The 17450-nt window shown below is 37.1% G+C and overlaps 3 protein-coding genes across 3 annotated transcripts; all 3 read left to right on the forward strand.

The window, feature by feature from the left end:
• Window positions 1-6684: 6684 nt before the first annotated feature.
• On the forward strand, window positions 6685-11717 carry ercc1 (ERCC excision repair 1, endonuclease non-catalytic subunit). Its single transcript, XM_039656095.2, has 9 exons — window positions 6685-6852; window positions 7641-8012; window positions 8602-8705; window positions 10074-10173; window positions 10336-10412; window positions 10513-10612; window positions 10722-10793; window positions 11192-11260; window positions 11440-11717. Exons 1-9 carry the CDS (start codon window positions 6790-6792, stop codon window positions 11503-11505), a joined length of 1023 nt encoding a protein of 340 aa, XP_039512029.1. The 5' UTR covers window positions 6685-6789; the 3' UTR covers window positions 11506-11717.
• A 140-nt stretch (window positions 11718-11857) lies between these two features.
• On the forward strand, window positions 11858-14354 carry gzm3.4 (granzyme 3, tandem duplicate 4). The gene is made up of 5 exons (XM_039656071.2): window positions 11858-12636; window positions 12877-13024; window positions 13172-13319; window positions 13393-13650; window positions 13733-14354. The coding sequence occupies exons 1-5, from the start codon at window positions 12591-12593 to the stop codon at window positions 13886-13888; spliced, it is 756 nt and encodes a 251-aa protein (XP_039512005.1). The 5' UTR covers window positions 11858-12590; the 3' UTR covers window positions 13889-14354.
• Window positions 14355-14739: 385 nt separating this feature from the next.
• LOC120467250 (granzyme B) lies at window positions 14740-16666 on the forward strand. Its single transcript, XM_039656069.2, has 5 exons — window positions 14740-15037; window positions 15242-15392; window positions 15537-15699; window positions 15780-16040; window positions 16129-16666. The coding sequence occupies exons 1-5, from the start codon at window positions 14947-14949 to the stop codon at window positions 16276-16278; spliced, it is 816 nt and encodes a 271-aa protein (XP_039512003.1). The 5' UTR covers window positions 14740-14946; the 3' UTR covers window positions 16279-16666.
• The last annotated feature ends 784 nt before the right edge of the window (window positions 16667-17450 follow it).

Genomic DNA, 17450 nt, shown 5'->3' on the forward strand with positions numbered 1-17450 from the left:
ATTTATGGGCAATTAAGGGTGGAGGAAGGAAGACAAAAACATTGATAGGGAAAAGAGAGGAGAAAGTAAGGTGTGTGCATTTCATAACATGCTGGTATCCAAAGTATGGCACCCATTGACAAAACTATGCAATTCCTTGAAACCATTGATGCACTCATTTCATCATGGCCAAAATTATGTGTTCACCCCTTAATTACTACGTTTGCCTATTCCAGAAAGGACAAATCTTAATGCTTTGCATACAATGACATTCTAAGGAATTATGTGTTTTCAAATTCCATTGAACACCTTTGGGATGAATTGTAAGAGTTACTTAAAATTTTGTTGTTTTTCAGGTAGATAAACATAAACATATCAACAAATTAATTAATTTCAACTCAACTCACTTAATCAAGATTCTCTTCAAGGTTAGTGTTTATCAGGTGAGTTTTTGTGGTGTGTTTCCCCATGGTTCCAGAGGGGACTTAAGAAATAGTTAAGAGCTGCTTTTGTGCTAATTGGTTTGATTATCTGAACATGCTCCTGCCGAAATTTGTTATTATATTTATATCATCATAAATTGATCAGCATGATTGTTGTGGAATGCTTTGTTTACAATCTGTAGCCTATAGTTTCGGTTTTCATTTTTGAATGATGAATCTAGACTTTTGATACCTGCTGATATTGTAACAATCACCAGTGAGAGTACCCGGGATGAGGACACTCCAATAGTAGGCACTCCACTATTACCACACCTTCACAGACTCCATTCCCATAGACAGTAAAAGAAATGGACAGACCGATCTCATTGGAACTCCATTGAGACGTTTGAAGCCCGTTTTGGGCGATTTTTTTAGCACTTCCGTCCCTGACGCGCAGACTCAAACAGAGCTTGACTACGTAGTCGTGACGAGAGCAACCCGTCTGTCGTCTAGTGCTGTGGCATGATAAATCTGAATCATTCCCTTCCGAAACTTGCAGAGGCAGAGAGTGTGAATAGGAGCTGTCCATGAGCGAGGAGCAGGAGACAATTTTCCTAGGTATTCTGATTAATTATTTTGTCATTTTACCTCCACGTTTCACAGATTGCGCGCAAGATTCTCCTCCTGTCCATACGGTAATCTCTCTACGTGCGACAGAGAGTCGTGTGGGTATGACGCAATCGTTAGCCTACTTCCACTAAAACTGCTTCCACGGGGCCATAACATAAGCTACAAGGTAATGGAGCATTTAATACATTGTCGTGTTTCTTCAGAAATATATAAAGGACAAATGGGGTCTTCAAACGCCTCAGATGTAAAGTTATTCGCTGTCAAAGTGACACCAAAATGAATGGGAGTCAATGGGAATGCTAACGCAAGTGAAGTTCTGCTACAAGATGGCAGCTCCCGTGAGGCTTCAACTTCCGGTCGATGGATTACCCCCTTGTCCATTCCCCATAATCCTTTGCCTGGACTTATCAGCCATGATTACATACAGCTGTTAATCATTAACCGATATTTTTGGGTTTTTGGACTCTTTGCCTGCCTTTCGATTATCCGTTTGCCTTGTTCCCAGCTTTTTTTGTTTGGATTGCCTACCTGTGTAATACTATTATTTTGATTTAGAATGTATGAGAAACTTTTTTGGGCGGATTATCAAAATAGATTATCAGATATTTCTACACAACAGATGTTTTTCAGATGAAACGGTCTTTAGCAGACATTTTTGAGACGTATGTGTGCTATTTGGATACTTTCACAAAGCATGTTTCTGGACTAAGATTGAAAAATGTGATTGAATGTCAACATACGTCTTAAACCAGACGAAACCTTGGCAAAAACGGCAACCCAATCTAAACTCACACACGCATTGAGTCATCGTGCCTGATGCCCAAGCATTACACAATCCAGCATGGCTGACAGTCATGCTCGTTTCCATCGGCAACAGCTGCTGGGAGGCGATGATGTCGTGCCACACAATACGGCATGTGAGCGCTGACAAAGGCGGCACTGTGTTGGCGCAATGCCGTCACAGCCCGCTTCCTAGTTCGGCTGCCATCAACATTTGCTTTTTTTGTTGTTATTGTTGCTGCGGTTGTTTAGAGGCCTGTTTTGGAGACTGGGGAGAACACAAGGGTCTTAACCCCCTGGTCTCACAAATAGCCACAAAAGAAGGGTGCATTCAGCAGCCGCAAACACACAACAATGCACCACACGAGGGGGGGAAGTAGGTCATGGGAAGAAGCCCTGGATCTGGACGGAGATGCATTGTGGGTAGACGAGGTCATTTAGTGCACGTGATTTGTGAAAGTTATGGAACATCATATATATTTGAAGCTTAGTGGATGGTGAGGAAGTATTCCCAAGATGTTCACCTTGACGACCTCTCAAATCCAGTGGGCAGTGTTCGCCCTCACTCTTCCCCACTTGGGATTTGGTTGTATTCTCATTAGTGGGCATTTTAAGTGTCTTTGTTAATTGCGTCCTGGTTCTCTCCACACCTGGCTCCACCAATCCTTCTCGTCCAAGCTGATCCAGTCTTTTTTTCAGCTACCTTAATTCCCACCAAGCTAAGATTTTAAAAGGTAAAAAAGATTTGAAAGGTATGTCTTGTCCTTTCTAAAGGTACATCTTTGTTGTCTTGGCTGCACCCTTTCTCTGGTTAATTGCGCTCATAAGGAATTGCTCCCTGTCACAACTGGAGAACAGACCGTACACAGACAGCATGCAGTCTGCTACCATCAGCCCCTGGAGGCTCTCAAGACGGCCAGGCTGTCCCGAAGGCCATATTAACAAACACAAGTGCACACGTAGATACGAAAGCATTTTTTAAAACTCATTTAACTCTATTTTCTATGTAAATCTTTACTTTCTAAGTTATATTCGTATAGCACACAGAATCGCCTTAATTTCTCTCTTGCTCACTCCCTCTATGTGTGTGTACAGATTTACACGTACACAAGACGGAGCCACCAGGGGCCAATGAAAAACTGTGCATTGATATTGTAGCTAACAGGCAGTTTTGGGAATTGCTGGTCCCAGGATTAGAGGGTGGGGGAGGTAAGATAGTGTAACGAAGCCTGACTGGGAATTCTCATAATATGTGGCATTGGGACGTGGGGACCAATGTATTGTAACCTGACTGAGAAAACACACTTCATTATGTGTCTATGTGCTAAGAGAAGAGGTTATTAATGTTGTAGATAACAACAGGGCTCCTGACCTAGTGTGTTAGCTGCAATAGGAGACAAATGCCATGATAATGGTGGCAGAAACTGTAGAAAAAGAAAATATATGTTTCTACTTGCATGGTGTGATGCAAACCTAATTTTTAGCTAATAAACCAACACTATATAATTACTTATCATGCTCTAGCTTTAGAGGTTTTGACAATCAACTTTAATGCATAAATGAATACATAAAATAAAATATATAAACAGTACACACCATTCCTTATCACGGGTTTCTTCATTTTATTCAAATACATAGAGGATATTTCTTTAAATTGGGAAACTTTCATGTCCCAGGTGTGGATTTTTTTTATTAAAAAATATTACAACATATTAAAAAAAAGTGATATTGGAAGATCAAATTTTGTGGATTTTTTTATTAAAAAATATTACAACATATTAAAAAAAAAGTGATATTTGAAGATCAAATTTGAAATGTCTTTTTATCTCTTTATTTTTTTTTTATTCCTTTAACATAGATTGTATAGTTTTTCTTTTCTCACAGATTCAGATGTTCAACTAAGGAAAACCAGAATAAAAATATGTGAACTGTCATAACCTAATCAAAGAGTTAAATAAACAAACCATTTCAACATTTCTTGTGTAAAAGTAATTCACCATTTTTTCAACAATAATTTAATTGTCCTAGTGTCTTTTCATCCACAGCAGACTTTTTAAGCTTAAGCTGTATGAATATATAAAATATGTGATTCAAATATGATTCAAATATGTTTGCATTTTGTTTTCAAATAATACATAATTTGAGATGAGGTTGAAATGAAACTTATGGAACTTCCCAGTACTTTGTAATTAAAAATGAGGCTTTCTTCAACCACACAGGGCCGAGTGCAGTAGCCAATGCCATTTCTAAGTTCATAAATTCGAAAAAAGAAAAAAAAAGAGGCAACTTAAACTATAGCCTAAGCTGTTTTTTAGTTGGTCAGACTGGGAGACCAGCAAGTTCAGCTTTGCCCTTGAGACCATCTTAAAGTAGGCTACACATCTTAGGCTGGTTTAAGATTTCATCTTTTAATCTTAAATGACGCCAGAGCGGTGCTGACATACTGTGTGAATGCCATGCGCTTTCATACTGAAAAATTTCAGCATTTTTTTTTCTGAACCTAATGGGTAGTTTGGCTCATTTGGCACAGGATGGTAGAGTCAGTGTGCTGCTGAAACGCATATGTTACAGCTGAGGGTGACTTGGTGTGTGTACGTATCAGGGAATGTGGTGATCTCAATAAGATATGTGTGTGTATGTGCGTGTTGTGTATCAGGGCATGTGGTTTCCTCAGTAAGGGGTCTTGCGAGTCCTTCAGTCAGACAGCTGGAGGGCCAATCTGTCCTCTCGCCTGCCCAGCGATGGCAGGGCAGATAAGCGGCCACTACGGACCCGACCGTTACCCCTCTGCCCCAACACGCACACACACACCCACACTGGGAGCCCAGGAGCAGCCCGCAGCCGGGGGCTGACAGCTCAACACAGCCGGCTTAGCATGGGGTCTGCTAGGGGAGGGGAGGAGAGACCTGAGGGAGGGGCCAGAGGTCTGGAGGTGGCCATTATTGCAGCCAAAGCCAGGCTCACTGCCAACATGGACAGAGAGAGAAAGCTAGAAAGAGCGACAGAGGAGACAGCAAAACAGAAAACACAGTGTCTAGATATACCAGCTAACTATTAAAAAGCACTAGTGCATCTGTAACTTTGCTGTTGCATCCCTCCTCTCCTATTTTTGGACAAGAAAATTAATAAGAATGTGAAAATGAGTGTTGGTTAGATCCTACATATCTCCTGCCATAACAAACTGAGCTATAGTTCAGGTCTACAGAGGTGTGGAGTGTGATTGGTTGTGTTCTTCCCCCAAAAAAACATTTACAGGACAGCAGCAAGTTTTCATCTTATGTGTATCAAACACTAGTCCTTTAGGGAAAAATGTTACTGAAAATGCCCCTAAAATTTAAAATGAGATGGTGAATCTAGCTTTTTTTTTAGGTTATCAAAAGTAAGATTAAGCAGATTCTATTCTAGAAATATTTAGTTATAGTTTAAGTAGGCAATTATAGAATATCACTAATATATATATATATATATATATATATATATATATATAAGAATTTATTGCAGGTTATAATAATTTATATACTTATAAATAACCTGTAATAATTTATTACAGGTTTTATATATATTAAAATATATGTAAAAAATAAATAAAAAAATCACACACACAAATACATACACACATACATGAAATTAAGTAAAATAAAATCCTTTTCCATCGTTATGGGTATCCTGTATAAAATCAAGTAAATACTTTTTCTGGAAATTATAATTATTATGATTTCAATATGAGGACACGTATTTAAGGTTATACCCATGGAGCAGCTAATTGGCTTGACGTCTTTACCCACAGTCCTTTGCTCCACAGGCTGGATATATACTCACCTTAAAACTCTAACTGTGTCCTTGTCACAACCTACTTAACTAGACAAATCTTTCATGGCTGCTCACATATGTATGTGAAAGTGTTTGTGCGTCTATGCACATGCATACTTTCAATTTATGATCTTGTCTTATATGTCCTGAAAGGTGACTGACATACATTGGTGTAATGCCAAAGGTTTGTGTGTATTGTGTGAATACATCACATCTCTTGGAGGGCATGAACATGTCTTCAGAAAGAAGCTGGCACCATCTGTCTGTGGGACCCATGATGCTATGGCACAGTGGCAGGACGTCCCGAAACGCCATCCACATACACACACAAACAGGGTTAAATGGGAAATACACAGATGTCTGTCAGACTTTGGGTTTCTTAATTGGATAACCTCTAACATTACAAAAAACATTGAACATGATGTTCTGAGGACTGAGATGAGATGAAAAAATAAAAAAATAAATCATGAATGAGACTTTAGTCAATGTCCATAATGAACATTTTTATATTAAACGACAAGAAAGTGCCAACTGCCAATCATAGAGTCACTGGGGCTAGCTGTCACGTGTAAGTAGTCTATAGTCACAAAGTCTATATCTGTACGGGTTTAATACAGTCTAATTTCTGTCAGTGTCTTTATTTAAAACATAGGGCTTAAATATGTTGAAACATTTGTAAAATTAGTAATAGCCTAGTATAAAAATAAAATGTCAAATAAAATGGTATTATTTGGGTGAAACAATGACGTCGCAAGCTTCAGTCTAACAAGTGACTAAATGACCGTATTGATATAAAGGCAATACCATATCAAAAATGTTTAAAACGGCGGAACGATATTGTTTAAAATATTAATAGGCTAAATATATTTTTGAACAACATTACAAATCGGTAGGCTACATTTGAGACCCCGTGTGTGAAAAGCATCCTGAAAAGTATTAAAATCTTTTGAAATGTCGACATCTTTTGGATAATGTGAGCAAATGTAATAAATTCCGGGTTTGGGCGCCATCTGTCGGATAGTACCAGTAGCGTCTCGGTATCGATCGATGTTTCTGTGTTTAATACATTTGTCTGACACTGGTTTGTTTCTCTGCGATGGCGGAAGATGGGCTAGTATGTTTTCATAGTATGGTTTCTATGGTTTGTGCAGTCACTGATAATTTATAAATGGAAAAAAAGAAATTCAATATCAATTTGGACGACTCTGCGTTCACAAAAGAAAGAAGTCCGGTGGGTTTTGTTTCCTTACTATGATTGTTTTAGTATGGTGTGTTGTATCAGAGGTCTCTGTGAGGATGGAGGTTCAAACCAAAGTTCCATTCATGAACTATCACCACATTAAACCAGGTAAGTTAAGACACTCGTCACTAAACAAGAAGCACGATCTAACGTTACCAACTTGATGAGATACTTTCACACTCTCTCTGCAAGTTTGTCCCCTAATGGTTTGTCCATAACAAGGTGTTGCGTGTTGATGACTGCAACAGTCTAACGATCAGTTAGTGCAACACTGAAGACAGAACTTATAAAATTACAGTTACCCTCATTACCCTCAAAATTACAGTTGTATCATAATTTACTTACCCCCATATTTATCCTTTCTAAACACGTGACCATTTTCCTCAGTCAGTGGATCATAAAAGTTGGAGGATCCTCGCATTACACAAGGAGGCCCTAATGTATTATTTTTTTTTAAAAACGCCCCTCGTTATTTTGACTTAATTTTCCTACTAGAATGTTTAGTTTTTTTTTTCCTTTCACAAATCTCTATCTCTTTTTTGATATCAAGCATGTTTTTGACTGACACAGTTGTCTCCATAGGAAACAAATAGGCAACAGTAACTTGTGGATTGTGGAAATGTTTTGTGTGTGTGTGTGTGTGTGTGTGTGTGTGTGTGTGTGTGTGTGTGATGGAAATGATGCCACAAATATATGGCACCTTTAAGATTACATTAAATTATTCAGATGGTATTGTCTCTGAAATGATACAAGTATCCTGGTTCCTTTTATTCTCACAGGTAGCATCGTTGTTCAAGACCAAAGATGGTCAAGTAGAGGCTTCAACTGTTCCAGCTCCTGGCCAACCACTGTCCTATGCTGAGTTTGTTGTTCAGAGCAAAAACAAGGGGCTTCAGGGAGCAGCTCATGGATCAGAGAAACAAATTTCTGCTGCCCAATGTAGGAACGATGCTGCAGGACAAAGCAGTGTAAACACAGGTGGAAGCGCCTCAGTTACTACGTCATTCACAGACTCAGGAAAACCCGAGACTGAACAGCAGGGGCCAGCAGAGGAAGATCAGACAAAAGAGGAGGGTCAGAGTTTGGAGAATCGTATCATTCCTCCTCATCTCTTAGGATCTGGGAACAGTATTATTGTCAGTCCTCGACAGGTCTGTATTACATATGTTCATTATCTATCATTTTCCTATCTTTAAAAGGAACGCTCAGTATTTTTCTTACAAAGAAATTCCTTCTTTATTCTTACATATAAAGAAATGTATAGTACTAATTAGAAATACTCTTGTGTGGAGTAGCAGCATATAATAAATCGACTTCATGTTGTCAGTACAAAATATCTCTTATGCTAATCGAAGCTATATGTATTTAATCAAACATACAGTAAAACTATGAATATTGTGAAATACACTTTTTTAAACATTGATAATAATCATAATTGTTTCTTGAGCAGCAAATCAGCATATTAGAATGATTTCTGAAGGATCATGTGACACTGGAGTAATGCTTCAAAAGCTTTATTTTAAATTGTAATAATATTTCACAATATTACTGTTTTACTGTTGTAAATGCAGCCTTGGTGAGCATAAGAGACTTCAAGAACATAAAAAATCTTACTGACTTTTAACCGGCAGTGTAAATCAAATCAAATGCAACTTTAATTGATTTTTTAATATAACAAATATTTAAATATAACAATTAAATGTAGAACTTGATTAAGATATGTTTTTAATCTGTATACAGAGAGGCAACCCCATCCTAAAGTTTGTGAGAAATGTTCCTTGGGAGTTTGGAGAAGTGGTGCCAGACTATGTTTTGGGACGGACAACGTGTGCTCTTTTTCTCAGGTTGGTTAAAGTACCCACAGTAAGATTATTTCTAATTTTACAGTTGCCAATGTTTCTTCTTCAAAATAGGAATCTAAATGTACATATTGAAAAGCTAGAAGCTTCAGCCGGACACCGACGGAGATAAATGTGGAAGCAGTGCTGTCACTGTTTTCTTTGTGCACACTTGAGCCCAATTGCTCACGTCTTGTTGGATTTTATTGCACTCAATCATGGGGGAAAGAAAGTACATTTATATTTGTTTGATCTCAAAACCTGCACCAGATTTGCATATTTAAAGAGGCCATATTATGCCTTTGATTTTGCTTTGGGGCCTTAACAGAATGTTGTTGTTGTCGTCTTTTTTTTTTTTTTTTTTACATATTTTTACGTTGTTGTAACACTCTTTAGTTCCTGTCTCTATGAAGCCCCTCGTTCCAAAAAAGCACAATGGGCTCTGACTGGACTCGTGTTTTGTGATTCGAGTGACCGTTTCAAGTGTGTTTTGGTTATTATTTAATTAAATCTATTCAAATTATTTAAATGATGAATATAGTGAATAGTGAGGATATATATAGTCAAGAAGACTACATTGGAAGCGTTTCAAGGAGTTCAGAAACAGTGCTTACTGGTATAGAGAATAACTCCTTTTTGAGACTAAAGAAATTTATATTACAGACTAGAGAAAGTTGAAAATGTAAAGAAATATAATAGGTCCTCTTTAAGTTTATGAAAATGCCACTTTAATAAATCTTGCCAGCTCTGCTCTATCCTTTATTTGCTTAGTTTAACATTTATCTAAGACAAAGTACTACTTCAAAATGTTGTTTTTTCTGTGTGTGTGAGAAGTGTGGCTTTTGTTATCAAACCAATTACTGAACGTCTGTGCAGATCTTTTCTTGCCAAGAAATCTTAGATCATATTTCATAATACTTAATTTATAATGGCCAATCGAGTGGCAAATTATAGAAACATGGTTTCCTGCAAGTGTATGTGCACTTTAAACTCATCTTGTAAGTGTTATGTGAAAATGTCCTCTCTCACTTAGTCAGGTGTGAAACCACATCATCATCTCTCTTTGCAAAGAAAATTACTGAGAATTACAGGAAGTAAACATGTTGTGGCTAATTGGTGTGACAATACACAATATAGAATATGTTGCAACAAATGCATTTTGTATTTTTAATTTGATGTACCTGTATATGGCAAGATTATGCTTTTTGTGTTTAATCAATGCAGAAGTTTTCAGTACCTTAACCAGTGATTTCATTTGACTGAATTACAAATGCCAAATAGACATTCACTTTTTAATAGTGTTTATATTAACCAAACATACAAGTACTATATGGGATGTTTTAGTTTCTCTTTCTCTCTCTCTCATGACCACAGTGTGCGTTACCATAATCTGAACCCAAACTACATCCATGAGCGTCTGAAACAGCTGGGACAGACTTTTACCCTCAGAGTGTTGCTCGTCCAGGTCGATGTGGTGAGTCTGTCTGTTTCACTCACATTTCTTTGTCCTTTCTCATACGTGTTATTTAAATCTCTAAAATCGATGGCCGGTAATAAATATCTTCTAAGTGCCTGTTTTTTTTCAGTTTGAGACTGCTGATGTTCATGTCCCATTTCTGTGTTCCTCATTTATCAGAAAGACCCTCATCATGCTCTGAAAGAGCTTGCTCGAATATGCATCATGGCTGACTGTACCCTCATTTTGGCCTGGAGGTAAGGGTATAGTTATTAATAATCAAGCTGAAGGGGAATTTCCTTTGTGGCTTGTGTAAATATTAGTTGTTAACTAAACTTACCTGTTTGTATGTGCAAGTCCTGAAGAAGCAGGTCGGTACCTTGAGACATTTAAATCCTACGAGAAGAAACCTGCAGATCTTCTGAAAGAACAAGTGGAGAAAAATTACCTGTCCCAGGTTAGAGCCCAAAAATCTTTGTATACATCTGAAAGTATTATGTATGGTTTTATTTAATCAAGCACCTATGGCATAATTTCTATAAAGGCACTTTCTTTTTATTTGACAGGTTACAGATTGTTTAACCACCGTAAAGTCTGTCAATAAGACAGATGCCATGACTCTGCTGTCTACTTTTTCTGTAAGGAATACTTTTCCTTTAAATGTTGCACATCTTATTATTACTTACACTACCATTCAAAAGATATTTTTTTTCAGAAAGAAATTATTAGTTTTATTCAGCAAGGATGCATAAAATTGATTTCAAAGAAGTACTATTAAGAATTATTAAATACAAATATTAAGCGGCACAACTATTTTTAACACTGATAATAATAAGAAATGTTTCTTGAGCAGCAAATCAGCATATTAGAATGATTACTGAAGGATCATGTGACACTTAAGAGATTTCTTTCAAGAATATTAAAAACCTTACAGACCTCTTTTGGATGGTAATGTACATAAAAACCTTTGCCTATTTTAAATTAGTGATCTTAAAATACTTTTATGTTCTTTAATGATGGTATTGTACCTCTTTAGTCTCTGGAGGGCATCATTAAGGCTTCTAAGGAGGAACTAGTTTTGTGCCCAGGACTCGGTCCACAGAAGGTGTGTAGAGACACTTTGATATCATATTTTGAACTGTTGGCTTTATATGTAACGTTGCATCGTACTTTGACGCAAACTATTTATTTTTATTTTTTTTTTCAAAAATAACTGCATTTGACTCTTTTAACCAATCCGAGGGTATGTGTCTTAATCACTTTTCCTGATTGTGATTCATTTAGGCAAGAAGGCTTTATGATGTACTGCACCAACCCTTTGTAAAGACCAAGAAGAAGGAAAGTGGATAAATATGAGCTGTTTACAATATTTACAATTGTAGTATCTTTACACTGCAGAAAGTGGACAACTACATTCATAAAGTTTGAAACAATATCACTGTGTCTTAGAGAATTTGTCTATGATGATATGTGGCCTTCAAGTGGGGCATAAACAGTCTCTTCAATTTGTATCATTTGTGTTCATGAAAAGTTCAATAAATATCAATAATATTTATTAGTAATTGTGTTTTACTGTATGTTGATATTTTAGGGTGGGAGGTGACGTTCCATTATAACCCCCATGATTCTTATTGCAACTGGAACAAAACCTGTATAAACCTGTCATATTCGAAAAAAAAAAAATGGATGGAAACTGTGGTCACACTCAAATAAGAATAGAAATAGTGAATAGACTATATGGTCAAACTTACTCAGAGTATGAATGTGTTTGTGGCAGTTTGTGGGATGTTAGTTGATGGCCATCACATATGCCACAGAAAATATCATCAAACCCATTCATGTCAAATCACAACTAAGCTAGTGGGAGGTTTTATACTACACAGTGATGAATAGGAATCTTCTCAAAGCTCTTTTGCATTAATGTGAGCATTATATTTTTTTGCATTATCCTTAAAGGGATAGTCCACCCAAAAGTGAAAATTCTTTCATCATTTACTCACGCTGTTCCATACCTGTATGACTTTCTTCTGTGGAACATGAAAGAACATACTTTGAAAAAAAAAAAAACAAGTGTTTTTTTTGTCCATATAATGGTAGTCAATGTTCACTAAAACTGCTTGGTTACCAACATTCTTCAAAATATCATCTTTTGTGTTCTACAGAAGAAAGTACAGTAAATTAATACAGGTTAGGAACAACATTAGGGTAAATAAATGATGAGAACCTTCATTTTTTTTTGAACTGCCCCTTTAAGTGTGGTTCACGGTACTTTTTTACCTGAGAACTGACTGTGTCAGAACTTTCCCCTACCCCTTTCCGTTGTATACTTTCATATGCAACCGAGAATAATATAGCCACCATCAGACAGTACAAAGGCAACGCTGAGGGTCAAATGCCATTCATGTTCCATTCCTGTATCAGCACATTTATACATCATGCTGCTCAGTGTCTGTATCCTGCTTTCTGTTTTTTCTCTGTCCGGTAAGACATTCACTTCACAATATTTTAAAGAGATCCAATTAGTTTTTTAGACTTATGTATCCACATTTTTGTACCAATGGCTTTCAAACAGTTTAAATCATTGTGAAATATTTGGAGAAATACATCAATAATAATAAACTGATAACCATTTTACTTCTGTAATTTGTCATTTTCAAGTTAAACTAAACTAAAGTTTTAACTCTAAAGTTCCCATGACATCCTCTTGTCTCATTATCACAGGAGGGTTAGAGAGTCGTATCGTTGGAGGAAGAGAGGTTAAACCTCATTCCAGACCTTACATGGTGTCTCTCCAGTATAAAAGACAACATAAGTGTGGAGGGATGCTGATTAAGGATGATTATGTGCTGACATCAGCCCACTGTTTGGAGTAAGTATCCACTGGGTAATATGTATTCAAAGACAGTTAAGATTATTAAACTGATTTTAAAAAGTTAGGAATAGTTTACCCTTTAATTTGTTTGTATCAATGTACTGACATTATGCTTTAAAATACCTTATTAAACTATTTTCACAGTAAGACCACCAACTACTTAGAAGTTGTTCTGGGAGCTCACAATATCAGCCAGAATGAGAAGAGCCAGCAGATAATCCAAGTTGAGAAGTACATCCCACATCGCAATTATACAAGAAACGACTTCACCTATGATATTATGTTACTGAAGGTAGTGATGGTGCTCAGATTGTTCTTTTGAGTGAATTTTTGTATTCTGGTATTCACTGATTGATATGTTACAGTTGAAGACCAAGGCTGTGCTGAATGAGTTTGTGGATGTTATCGAACTACCTGAGAACAATGAAGATATTCCTGCCCGCGTGGAATGCTCCATTGCTGGCTGGGGTATGGAAAAACCCGGAGGAGAAGCATCAACGGTTCTGCTGGAAGTCAGCCTCAAATTGCAGTTCAGCTTTGAATGTAAAAATAGGTGGCGTAACTATTTCAACTCTGAGAAAATGATCTGTAGTATCTCAAATGGGAAAAGGGCTTTCTGTCAGGTACTGAAACGCCACTAGATGATTAACAAAGAATTCACATTGTGGCAGAATACATTTGAGTCTTTCATCTGTTTCATTCTAGGGTGATTCTGGCAGTCCTCTTTTTTGTGACTCTAAACTTCAAGGAATGGCTGCATACACAGATCCTGCTAACTGTACATCCAAGAAGTATCCTGAGGTCTACATGAAAATATCTGCCTTCCTTCCGTGGATTTTGAAGAACATTAAGCGATTGTAACAGCATCAAATTTTCTCATTTTTGGCTACTCCCTGCTGCCATTTCCAGTTTTGTTTTGTTTCATTTATTTTTCTGTATTGCCTCCTTGGTTATTTTCAGGAAGGATCCGGGTCCACAAAGATCCTCTATACAGTAGCTTGCATACTGTATGAATAAAGTTAAAATAATCTTATCAAGCAAATCCTAAACCAGAAACAAAATCAGCTGTCGAACTTTGGTTCACAGGAAGCTATGGAACATTGTTCATTGTTGATATATATACTATACATTTTTTTGATTCTAGGGTCGTAGTGCTAGAGACTATCCCATTTTTTTTAGAAATATGTCCTCTATTATAAAATTGTTTCTTTTTGACCTGTTTTGTTTGTTTTTCAGCCAGTAACTTTAATGTCACACATTGATGTTTTATGCTTGCCACAACCAATGTCCAGTCATTGACTGAATAAAAATACTATGTACTGAGTCAGTCAGTGTGGGATCTCTATATGACACCACAACCCGATCTCACGACCAAGTCGTACGAATTCGACGAATGATTAAAAAGTGGCTAATTCGTAACAATTCATACGACCTCACTCGTACGAATTAATACGATTTTGCTAAATCGTACATATTTTACGAATTGGCCAATTCGTATGAATTCGTACGAATGACCTACCCCTTACCCCGCCCCTAAACATAACCATCACGTGGGTTTAGACAAATCGTACGAATTAGTACGAGTGAGGTCGTACGAATTAGTACGAATTAGCCACTTTTTAATCATGCGTCGAATTCGTACGAATTGGTCGTGAGATAGTGTTGGACACCAACACTATAATAAACCAACGAATAATTTGAACAAACATGAGATTTGGATTTTTTTTTACAATTTACTTTTTATTGTATTTAATTTCTTAAAACAGTACACTTAAGTGAGTAGAGTATTTATACTCTGTAACTCAAATTTGGTAATGATTCCTAAGTAATGGGGGCTTGCGATTTTGTACACACATTTTGTGGTTTGAGGTAAGGGGGAGGAGATACAACTAGTGAGGGTAGTGAGTGGGTCTGAGTGTATGATAGCATATGCACACGAATGCGTTACCACAGGCTGTTGCACCATGGTTTTTTACGCTGTTCTTCTTCTCCTTGGTATCTCTTTGGCGGGTAATATATTATTCATTCCTTTCTTCCTGAATTCACATTGTGCATCCTTTTACAAGAGCATAGCATCTGAAAACTCAAATATTTTGAAAATTAAAAATATATTAAAATAAATTTGAAATATAAATAGAATGCAAATTGTAGAAACGATTCAATTCAATACCTCCCTAGTCTGGTAAAGGAATTTTACTTCTGTTTATATCACAGGTGGGATGGAGAGTGGTATTATTGGTGGAAAAGTTTCTAAACCTCATTCCAGACCATACATGGCATCTATTCAGCTTGAAAATAAACATCACACATGCGGAGGGATGCTGATCCGAGAGGATTATGTTCTGACAACGGCCCACTGTTGGAAGTATGTGCTAGGATGCGTGTGAAGGATTATTTATGATGCTTTTCAAAAAGTTATAGCCTCAAGACTTTTAGTTTATCTATAAATTTGTGTTTTAGTTATCTAAATGCTTCAAGGTTTACACTTGTTTTTACATTTCTTCTGCAGCCGCAGTGCTGGTCGGGGCAACTTTGAGGTTGTTCTGGGAGCTCACAACATCCACCAGGATGAGAAAAGCCAGCAGAGAATCAAAGTGTTAAAATACATCCAACATCCTAAGTATCAATCTGATAATACTGAGGACATCAGCTATGATATCATGTTACTAAAGGTATTTTTTTTTCACCTTTGTGACTATATTATGCGCTTTGCTTGCTCTCTTTAAATTATTTATTTTTTTGTTATTTGTAGCTGAAGAACAAAGCCAAGGTGAATAGATTTGTGAAAGTTATGCCTCTTCCTAAGAAAAAAGAAACAACACCAGCTAATGTTAAATGCTCAATTGCTGGTTGGGGGTTAACAACTCCCAAAGGAGTAGTGGGATCGAATGTGATGCGGGAAGTCACTCTTATACTGCAGGAGAACTCAAAATGTAAAGAAAGCTGGCAGCAATACTTCAACTCTGAGAGAATGATCTGTAGTGTTTCAGATGGGAAACATGCTTTTTGTCAGGTAGGCCTACTGAAAAGTCACTAGATGATTAACAAAGAATTCACATAGTGGCAGAATACATTTGAGTCTTTCATCTGTTTCATTCTAGGGTGATTCTGGCAGTCCTCTTCTTTGTGACTCTAAACTTCAAGGAATGGCTGCATACACCGATCCTGAAAGCTGTACATCCAAGAAGTATCCCGGACTCTACATAAAAATATCTGCCTTCCTTCCGTGGATTAGGAAGAACATTAAGTGATTGTAATAGCATCTCATTTTCTTATTTTTGGCTACTCCCTGCTGCTATTTCCAGTTTTGGTTTGTTTATATGTAATATAATTTATTTGTCTGTATTGCCTCCTTGGTTATTTTCAGGGAGGATCTGGGTCCATTAAGATCTTCTATGATATACAGTAGCTTGCATAAAGTTAAAATAATCTTATCAAGCAAATCCCGAATCAGAAACAATATCAGCTGTCATAAAACCCCTTAAAATAAGACAGACAGTTTAACAATGAAAAGAAGCCTGATTGCAGTATTGTATACTTCACTCTTTTACAGCTTTTGTTTAAAATACTTTTAAATGGGAATACTAGAATAAAATACATTGCTTTCACTTAATAAAAATAAATAAAAGAATTATGTTACTTGTCTTTTAATTTATTTAAATCTTGTCTCGGTTATTCAACGCATTCTCACCCCAAGGCGTCACCTTTGACCATGCTTCAATATTTGACGTTTTAGGCGCCCTTTAGCGTCACTTACATGACGCGATCCTACGGCGTTATCTAACTGACGCTAAAGGAAAGCGTCAGTTAGAGGACGCGGTTAGGTTTAGGTGTGGGGTGGGGGTAGGGTGCACGCAATCCTAGGGCGTCATCTAACTGACGCTAAAGGGCGCCTAAAGCGTCAGATATTGAAGCATGTCCAAATGCTTCCCAAGGCGTCAGTTAAGTGACGCCTTGGGGGTGAGAATGGGCTGGGTTATTTGTGCCCTGTTCTAACTGTGACTCTTCGTCTACTGATTGTGCCAGCAGCACATACAACTGCTGTCACATATTAAAAAAAACAAAACAGTGATTTTTTTAAAACAGTTTTTGCAACTTTTGTCCAATTTCACATCTTCCGTTTATGTCTACAATTTTAGAGGGTGTTGTTACGTCTCAATTGCGCAATCATTTAATGATTAATAATTTTTTCGAGCCCCCTCAATCTGGGTTTAGGAAAATGCATGAAACAGCCTTGGTTAAAGTCGTCAATGACTTATTATTAGCTTCTGATTCTGGCTCCTTGATCTTAGATCTTAGATCAGCTATCGCAGGGCGTCACCTTTGACCATGCTTCAATATTTGACGTTTTAGGCGCCCTTTAGCGTCACTTACATGACGTGATCCTACGGCGTCATCTAACTGACGCTAAAAGAAAGCGTCA

Source organism: Pimephales promelas, chromosome 7 (assembly GCF_988280905.1).
Source record: "Pimephales promelas chromosome 7, fPimPro1.hap1.1, whole genome shotgun sequence".
In the NCBI taxonomy this organism is placed as follows: domain Eukaryota; kingdom Metazoa; phylum Chordata; class Actinopteri; order Cypriniformes; family Leuciscidae; genus Pimephales; species Pimephales promelas.

What these genes read in the sequence shown, in the direction of transcription:
- ercc1 (XM_039656095.2), top strand. Translation starts at nt 6,790, where the DNA reads ATGGAAAAAAAGAAATTCAATATCAATTTGGACGACTCTGCGTTCACA. An exon ending in TCACAAAAGAAAGAAGTCCG is followed by an intron (nt 6,853 to 7,640) that starts GTGGGTTTTGTT and finishes TTATTCTCACAG; the next exon opens with GTAGCATCGTTGTTCAAGAC. An exon ending in CTCTGCTGTCTACTTTTTCT is followed by an intron (nt 10,794 to 11,191) that starts GTAAGGAATACT and finishes GTACCTCTTTAG; the next exon opens with TCTCTGGAGGGCATCATTAA.
- gzm3.4 (XM_039656071.2), top strand. Translation starts at nt 12,591, where the DNA reads ATGCTGCTCAGTGTCTGTATCCTGCTTTCTGTTTTTTCTCTGTCCG. An exon ending in ACATCAGCCCACTGTTTGGA is followed by an intron (nt 13,025 to 13,171) that starts GTAAGTATCCAC and finishes CTATTTTCACAG; the next exon opens with TAAGACCACCAACTACTTAG. An exon ending in GGAAAAGGGCTTTCTGTCAG is followed by an intron (nt 13,651 to 13,732) that starts GTACTGAAACGC and finishes GTTTCATTCTAG; the next exon opens with GGTGATTCTGGCAGTCCTCT.
- LOC120467250 (XM_039656069.2), top strand. Translation starts at nt 14,947, where the DNA reads ATGATAGCATATGCACACGAATGCGTTACCACAGGCTGTTGCACCATG. An exon ending in CCTTGGTATCTCTTTGGCGG is followed by an intron (nt 15,038 to 15,241) that starts GTAATATATTAT and finishes TTTATATCACAG; the next exon opens with GTGGGATGGAGAGTGGTATT. An exon ending in GGAAACATGCTTTTTGTCAG is followed by an intron (nt 16,041 to 16,128) that starts GTAGGCCTACTG and finishes GTTTCATTCTAG; the next exon opens with GGTGATTCTGGCAGTCCTCT.